This window comes from Panicum virgatum, chromosome 4K (genome assembly GCF_016808335.1).
Source record: "Panicum virgatum strain AP13 chromosome 4K, P.virgatum_v5, whole genome shotgun sequence".
NCBI lineage: Eukaryota > Viridiplantae > Streptophyta > Magnoliopsida > Poales > Poaceae > Panicum > Panicum virgatum.
Window position 1 is genome coordinate 41214163 of NC_053139.1, and position 8811 is coordinate 41222973.

The following is an 8811-nucleotide window of genomic DNA, read 5'->3' on the forward strand; positions in this document are numbered from 1 at the left end:
GAGAGAATAATTAAAGCAGTGCCAAGCTGACAGGCAAAAAAAAAAGAGCATGTCAGGCACAGCAGGCAGGAGGAACAGCTGAAGCATCCTCAGCAAGTCCTGCCTGTGGCCGCCCACGGCTGAAGATTACCGGATCATGGCCGCGATCTCGGGCAGCGTCGGTTCAGCAGAAGAGATGCGCGCGCGCACCGAGCACTAGAGAGCTCGCCGCGGAACATCTTCCTACTAGTCGAGCTGATGCCATCAAACCTAGCCGTGACCGTGAGGGAGTCAGAGGGGATCATCATGTGAGGCAGTGGCTGGCGTACTGCAGGCCAACAGGGAGACACTAGTAGCGGATCAAATGAGTGAGTGGCGCCCCTGTTGATGCAACCTATCCGGAAATCCAGAATGAACATGGCCATCCGCCCATCCCCACGAAACACTGTCTCCCTGCGACCTTCATTTTGTTGCTCCCGCGGCAACATCAGGCAAAGCCATCTACAGTGACCTAATGACACCTGCAGATTTAGACCATCAGTGTAAAAGAGAAATACCAGAATAAAAGACTCCATTACTTGCCATCTGTACAACGTTACAGACTTTGTTTTCTAATCATATACGCCATCATCATGGGTTTTACAAAGTTGATTGCTGCAAGGTAACTGACTTCTGAACAGATTTACTTAGGTAGAACTTCCTCCAATCAGTTTAGTTGGCGTTTCATACGAGCAAATAGAGCTACATGCAAGTCAAAATAGTGTATCTGAAGCGTGAACTAAAACTAAAAGGACGTATTATAAAAAAAACTGAAAGGGCAGACTTATTAGTGATTTACAACAATTCACCATTGTTTTTTTGATGCAACAGGAGGGGATGAGCATCCCCTACTGGTTATATATATATATATATATATATATATATATATATATATATATATATATATATATATATATATATATATTAATTGAAAGAGCAAAAAGAAAGAGAGTTTTTACAAACCCACTCAAGACACAAAGAAAGAGAGAAAGAAAATCAGTAGTATCAGTAGGATAATTATGCCATGTCCTGATGATACTGATCTATCCATCCCTGTATGATCTCAACCTCTTGTCTCCTTTGTTCTACAACCCAATCTGGATCATCCTTGGTTGCAGATCTGAGGTCCAAATGATGAGCCCCTGATCACCGAGACAAATAACAGCACATAAGTGTACTGCAAAAAAAATGCTACTGTGATTAAAGAAAAACTGCAGTTTATGGATCACCTTTCTTTGTGACAAGGGCCACAATGCTGGATGAGATATTCTTGAGCACCCTATTTTCAACAGAGTAATGAAAAAAGAAACCATTAGCGTGTACTCCAGCACACATGTTATTTGAACTTCTGAAGGACTGAAAATATCCTGATGAATTATGAGACATGAGAAGAAATGGTCGGATCGACCTACCCGCCTCGACTCCATGGGTCTCGCATTCCGTTGGAGAAGATGATGTTGCTCCCAAACCGCTTGAGCACCTTATCTATCTTCTGCATGAAGTTGTGCAACGCAGCACCACATGAGCAATTTGCACATACCAGTAATTGTTTCCACTGAAGGCTTATGTATGTACATCGAAACTCTGAAAACAACACTTACATGTCCACCATACTCAGTTGTGATCCAATGCGGCCTCGGCCGAACCCCATTCAACTGAAAACAGGCATCAGACGTGTCATCGTAGCTGAATGTGTCTGGCGGGAACATGCTCTCGTTGGAGATCGACATCGGCATGATCATCTCTGTGCAAGCCTACACGGGACGATCGAGTATGGCACAATCTCAGATGCCCAGCGTTCACACTAACATGGTACTACTAGTCTTTCTGGTTTTACCTGCCACCCCCAGCCGCCGAGAACTGAAGTATCGGAGTTGTCTTCATACTCAATCTGGTTGCAAGTCTGGTCTCCTGTGTAGTTGTAGTACAAGCTCGCGGCTGCGAACACCTTTTCCAGGATGTCTGCATTCGCGGGGAATCCATCAATGATCTTGCACATCTGGGCAAGTTTTCATGAGAAATGACATGTTCAGTAGCTCTTCTCTATCAACACAAGTCGGATAGAAAATTTGTCGGCAGCTTTCAAAATAACATGCTCTGTAGAACAGAAGTGTGGTTATCTTGTTCATGCAGGTTCAGTTAAGCAATTTTGTTGAAACGGGAGAAGTTATTGCGGAATATGGCTAAAATGGACAACCTCCTTGACGGGGTAGGCAGGCAGGTTCTCCAGGAAATTGGCCGGTGTTGGATAGTCCACCATGGCAGTGTAGGTGAACGCTGTCTCCAGCCAGCCTCCAATTGAATCAGCGTACTTCACAGTCCTGAAAATTGAGTGGAAAAAACAATGTCACGAAAAATTTAAATTTCCAGCTGTGTTAAAATACATTGAAAGTGTTAAATGGTTCGATAATCTTATTTCACTGAGATACGCTTATGCTGTATTGGCTAATGGGGTGTATTATCTTAACACCCATGCATTAGTTGTATTATCTTGTTATTATTAATCAGAGGCTTCTCATTTTGAAGTACTAATGTTAATCCTCACAAGGTGCGCTACAAAAATAGAAGATGGTCCCAAAAATCCTTGCAAAAATCAGAAATATTCGATACTCTAATAATCAATTATGGTAATAACTGCAGGATCTATTTTGTTTTCTAAAAATTTACTCACATTTGCTCAGGGTTTTTTTACCAGTAAACAAAAAAATTTCGGCACCTGCCGATAAATGCGAAATTTCGTATTTATCGGCATTTTTTATTTTAAAATTTTAATTAAATTTGCGCAAAAAAAAATAAAAAATAATACCATACCGGTATTTTTTTCCTTTTCGCTACTCACCGATAAAAGCGAAATATCGGAAATTTCGGTGAAATTTCGCCGATATTTTTTTCCCTGCCTTTGCTACTTATGAAAATAATATAAGATAACCCTAAGTCTGTATCTAAATTATATACCTAACTAAGGTGGGCGCACCCTTCATTGCTCCATAAAAAAAATGTTCCTTGCAAGAGTGCAAAGGACAAAAACACTTGCATCTCCTTTCTTTTCTTTTTTATTTTTTTGCATGACTAACGCTTTATTTATTTGCATTTCACATAGCAGAATCCAACCCTCAAGTGCTACTTGCAGCAGGCAAGATTAAGGCTAGTAATTCTACTTTGATTCCCTGACAAGACCGAGCCAAGTTTGTGTTAAATTGAACTTACTTGCAAGCTCTGAACAATTTGCTGAGCTCAAGTAGCCCTTTGTCACTTGATCCCCTCTCATCCAGCACATCCCAGGTTGCCTTGATCACAGCAAAGCAATTCAAGCTCTCAGACTGCAAAATTAATTGGAAATCAGTTATCATCTAACGTACAGAAGATGTCACTATTTTGCTTGAGACATAGACTAACCTAGCATTATGACCATTATCAATCAGACAAAGAAGTCATCAGCAGGAGAGCCATTTGTTTGGGATTTTTTCTTATTTACAAGTGGAACGCCAGATATGGCTAGTAAATTCTTTTTTTTTTTGAAAAAAAGACACTCAGGGTGTTTCTCCCGGGAAAAGAAAACAGTGCTCTAAACATCAATAAATTTTTAAGGCAAACAGAAGAACAGATCTGCAACCACCTAATCCCATAAAAAATAATGATTAAGTTATTATTAGTACCTTATAGTAAATATCAATATTCATCGATCTAGTCATTTGGAGATGCTCATAGGTGCATTCGTAGAGGTGAGTTTGCATGCGTGCATGTAAGGATCGGCATCTATAATATGTTTAAAAAAGATTGGTACCTTATAGTCCTGTGAGATTGCATCGTAGAAGCTGCTCCACGGTGTTATGTTGTCAAACTGCAGGATTGGCGCAGAGGATGCCAAGGCCCCAATGGCGATATGGGGGTACTTGAGCCTGAACCAAGAAGCCAGCACTGCAAACAAGCATTCAAGGACAACCATAAATGAAGTGCGATTTTAATTAGCTCACAATCTTATTATTCCTACCTCATTTTAAGTTACAAGATTTATTTTGTTTCGTTAAGATACATTATTAGCTAATAAAATTGATGTCAATTGGTGAGTTTTATTTTTAAAAGTCATTCTTATTATTATAATTTTATACAACATAAATGAACTATTCATGAAGTAATTACTAGTTAAAGCCTTGTTTGAACAAATGAAATACATCTTGTAAAAACGAAGTGAGTACTAATTGAAGGCATGTTAGAGCTTACACATTAATCCTTACATGAGGCAATTGAAAAGGTTAGAAATTATAAAAATTCCCACAAAATGCCAAACATCCCATCATTGATTTTGTAAAATCACATTGTTTGCACCAACACTAACGGATTTAATTTGCTTCCGAATTATCAACTTTTGTCATTACAGAAAATAATTGAAGTGCCCCCACCCCCAAAACAATTGTGTAAATTGTCAGTCTATGTCCTTCTCAAAATAATCTAAATTAATCTAGTAAACTTGCATTAAAATTGCTCATCTCTACCATTATGATATAAACTTAAAAGTATATATGCATGATGCATGCCATCGTGATTGGTGATAGCATGAAAACCATGTATAAATTAAGGTAACGAGTGCTAACCATGTCAATTTTCATAGTTTAGCATTCCTTACTAAGTCATATACCAATGACAAACAAATATCAGTGTTAAATTGTAAAAAAAAACTCATGATAAAGAAGTTATGTAAGTTGCTAATTTAAATAAGTGTATTATATTCTGACATATCCTTTATAGTTTAACTATTTGCACTCTTTTTGAAAAATATTCAATTACATTTATTGTTCCTAGGTAGAAGAGGTTTAACATCTCAAATACTAAGGTTGGAATTGTAGTAACTAAATGTGCAGTATAAATAGCCTATAATATAGCATGTTCAAGAGCTTAGGATGATGGACTATTACTCTAACTTAGCATACATAATTCACTATGCGCTCAAATAGAAAAATAACTTGTCGGTGTGGTGATCTTTCAGAATAAGTTGACACATGCTTGGTAATCAAGTTTACAATCATGCATGGTTTAGGAATGACTTACTGCCACCATAGGAGCCACCGAAGACCACAACGGGGGCATCCTCGGCCGATAGGTTCCGCTTTAGGCTGGTGATGAGGATGGCATAGTCAGCGAGGGCCTGCGTTGATGCCAAGTAGCCCAGTGTCTTCGCGGAATTATCCGAGTCGTTCCCGAACGGTGTTGACTCCCCATAGAAGCGATGCTAATTATCATTAATGGCAAAACAGATATGACCATCAACTTTTATTTATAAAACAATTGTTTCAAAAGGCAACATATAGGTGCTACACAGAGAAGCACCCCCACTACGCCTAGCACCTTAGGTGTTTTATCTAGCCATTTTTACGCCTAGAGAAATTTAGAACTTGAACAATATATGACACTGAGATAAATTAGGTGGGGATGATGGTAATTGTGGCCAAGCTCATAAGTGGATGTTAATGTCAAATTTCTTCATTTTAAAAATCTATGTATAGTTTTTCTCTACTTAACATGTCATTACCATAGCCACTTGAATAACTACAACATTTGGGAAATGATTTTTTATATAGTGTCTAGACAATTTACTGAGGATTGTTAGCAAATGCTTGATGGGGCCTTGCATTTCTAAACACTGCGTAGCTCTTGAGAAATGATCATATGGCACCTAAACACCCTCGGTCATTGGTGGAGAAAATATCAATGAATGGAATCACATCTGCCACAATGTAGAATACTCTTAGGATCTGTTCTGAATTCAAATTAGGAAAAATTCCATTTTGCACCCTCAAACTGTCTTAAAAGTATGATTTTCAACTTTCATATAGAAAATGGGATACCGTGGGTCATCCAATGGTAAAAACCGACAAATTTGGCCCTGAGTGGCTTCAATGGTAGTTTTTATTATAAAAAATAAAAAAATAGTTTAAACTAAAGAATTTATAAATAATTCATTTTAAAACAAAAAACTACAAAATAGGTGCCGACATATTTCTAAAAGTGTAATCTATCTATTGGAACTTTATTTATCAGTTATTCATAATTTTTTTTAATGTTCCTAGTATTTATTTTCTTGTAATTATGATTAAAATTTTTGTATAAATAAGATTCAAATACTACATCAATAGATATGTTACATTTTTAGAGAATTAGGTACCAGTTCATATTTTTTGATTTAAAATAGTTGACTTTTTAAATATAATTGGATTTTTTATTTTCTTAAAAAAATATGAAACCACCTTTGAAACCATCTAATGGGCTAAATTTATCTGCTTGACAGTTGGATGGTCTTTGTTATCCAGTTTTGTAGTTGAAGGTTAAAAATCAGAGTTTCGGGACAGGTCAAAGGGTGTAAAGTTTTATTTAATATATTCGATTTTGGAATTGAGGGACTATTATCCACCACTCTCGAACTGTTAGGAAAAGCCAGATTATGGGTCCCAAGAGCTCAGGAGACCTAATATTTGCGTGATGCTGCGTTTTTTTTTTTTTTTGCGTGATGCTGCGTTGTTTGTGTGTTGGGTGGGGTTGGGGGGGGGGGGCGCTATTTTCCTTGAGTTCCTTGTTCGCTGACAAAGCAATAATGTAGCGTCAGGATAAGAATATTTTTTGTCCATAATATTTGGCTGAGTGTTAGGATTCAGGAGTGCCTTATCAATGACAAGTTGACAACGAAGACTTCCGACTCTGTTTGGCTGTGAGCGAGTAATAATCTTGCCAGGATTATTATTGTTAGTAAAATCTTTTGTACCTCGATGAAGACGAGGAGGGCACCGAACTTGGGCGCGATGTCGAACATGAACCCGGTGTTGGTGGCGAACCACTCGATGTCGCCCTCGTTGCCGGTGTACACGAACAGCGGCCCGGCGGCGCCTTTGCCGCCGCCGGGCCTCCGCCAGAAGGTGTCGTTGACGAGGTACTTCTGGTAGAAGAGCATGGACGCGTTGGGCGTGAAGGTGAAGTGGTCCAGCTCCTGCGGGAAGTAGTGCGCCGTGAACGGCTTCGCCGCCGTGCCGTCGCTGGCGCTGGCGCCATCGGCGGCGACGTGCTTGGCAGCTGACGAGCCGGCGCGAGCCCGCTGCTGCCGGAGAGCCTGCAGGTGCAGAGGAGCGACGGTCGGGAACGGCGCCTTCTTGGGGTTGGAGGGGCGCGCTGCTGTGGCTGTGGCCGGTGAGAAGGCCGCGAGGAGTCTGAGCAGCAGGAGCGGCAAGAAGGCGAGCAGGGGAGGGGCTGACGAGGCAGCTGTCGCCATTGGTGCCCGCGCTCTGCTCTGCTCTCTCGCACACACGGTCTCTGGCGCGCGGACGGGGAGGGGGTGAGGTGAGGCGCCGTCAATTTGCTGACGGTTTGCCTCGTTTGGCCTGGTGACACGAGCAAAGTTCGGAAAATTTGGTGGCAGTTTTCTTCGCGATGGTCATGCCCGAATTGGCACGAGAAATGGTTTGTCAACTATCAGCTTCGACCGTGTCGCGTCCTTGTTCTTGCTTACGCCGCGTTGTTAGAAATGGTTCCATAGGTGCGAATCCTATGCGCCGTAAGTTAGCAAAATGCTACTATGAGATTCATCCATTCCCATCTATCCGAATCCGAAACGGCTCTGGATTTTAGTGAATTTTTACACGATGTACTGCCTCCGTCTAGAAAGAATGCAACTCTAGCTCTCGATGAGTTAAATAATTTTAAGTTTGATTAAATTTATACAAAATAGTATTAACATTTATGTTACAAAATATAAGTATCATTAGATTAATTATGTAATATTTTTTATACTAAAATCTATTTGGAGATATAAATTTTAGCAATTTTCATATAAAGTTGGACAAATTTGAAATTGTTTGATTCCTCGAAAAGCGAGAGTTGTATTCTTTTCTGGAACCGAGGGAGTAGTATCAGTTGAGATAAGTTAGAGTATCTCCAACAATATCTAAAAAATGAAGTCCCAAAAAATTAGTTTTGGAAGCTAGCTCGGTTGATGAGCACAGCGCGCATGCGTATGTATCCTAGAAGCCTGAACCAAATAAAATCACCACTAAATAAAAGGTTCAGAAAACAGAAAGTCATCTGAAACCACGGTGATCGGCGACGCAAGGTGTATGGCGCCGCGGAACCGGCCCTTGCGGCCTTGCATCACATCGCTGACCATTCCTATCTCGAGCAGTCCTGGCTCTAGAGAACCAGAAGTCCACGACGGAAAGCGAAAGGGGCGACGATGACGACGACCATTAGATTCCTCCCCGGAGTGGCATGGACCAAGCGATTGGGTTGGGTTGGGGTGCAAGAAAGTGCCTGTCACTGTTGGAGCCAGCGTGCGCGGTTCACCTCTCTCCGATGTTACGCCGACTCCGGTCGCACCCCCGACTCTACATCTCTGTAAGTTCTACCCTTAGAGGCCCAGCAGAGAATAAAACCTTTTCATTTGTAACTAGGTAGTACTTCCGTGTGGTCCAGTCCGGTGAGCCTCCCCCGTGGAGGAGTTCGGACCTCTGCGAACTAGGTTCAGGGAAGCGTACTCACCCTCCGGGTTGGTCCGGAGCCGTGTAGCCGCTTAGCCTGGTTCCGTACCCTAAGCCTACATGCTCTACCTCCATAGGGCGAGTACCGTAGTATCTAAGACTGGGGGCCCGGAGGTCCGGACAGCTCCGGCCTCATAAACCCGTGTTCTGGCTTACATCGCACATCTCATGTACATCTAGTTATAAAGGAAAAGTTTATCCTTAGTTCGCCTCATGGAAGAGAGGGGTTCGGACCCCTGGGAACCTGAAGGTTCAGGGAAGCACACTCATTCTCCGG

General features: G+C 41.2%; 1 protein-coding gene across 1 annotated transcript; it reads right to left on the reverse strand.

The window, feature by feature from the left end:
• Positions 1-665: 665 nt before the first annotated feature.
• LOC120704088 (lysosomal Pro-X carboxypeptidase-like) lies at positions 666-8431 on the reverse strand. Its single transcript, XM_039988343.1, has 10 exons — positions 6773-8431; positions 5065-5245; positions 3803-3936; positions 3226-3338; positions 2216-2339; positions 1856-2017; positions 1620-1772; positions 1431-1510; positions 1248-1297; positions 666-1160 (listed from the first exon to the last, which is right to left on the reverse strand). The coding sequence occupies exons 1-10, from the start codon at positions 7271-7273 to the stop codon at positions 1036-1038; spliced, it is 1623 nt and encodes a 540-aa protein (XP_039844277.1). The 5' UTR covers positions 7274-8431; the 3' UTR covers positions 666-1035.
• Between the last annotated feature and the right edge of the window lie 380 nt (positions 8432-8811).

What these genes read in the sequence shown, in the direction of transcription:
- LOC120704088 (XM_039988343.1), bottom strand. Translation starts at nt 7,273, where the DNA reads ATGGCGACAGCTGCCTCGTCAGCCCCTCCCCTGCTCGCCTTCTTGCCG. An exon ending in CCCTCCTCGTCTTCATCGAG is followed by an intron (nt 5,246 to 6,772) that starts GTACAAAAGATT and finishes AATGATAATTAG; the next exon opens with CATCGCTTCTATGGGGAGTC. An exon ending in CAATCTCACAGGACTATAAG is followed by an intron (nt 3,339 to 3,802) that starts GTACCAATCTTT and finishes TTAATTTTGCAG; the next exon opens with TCTGAGAGCTTGAATTGCTT.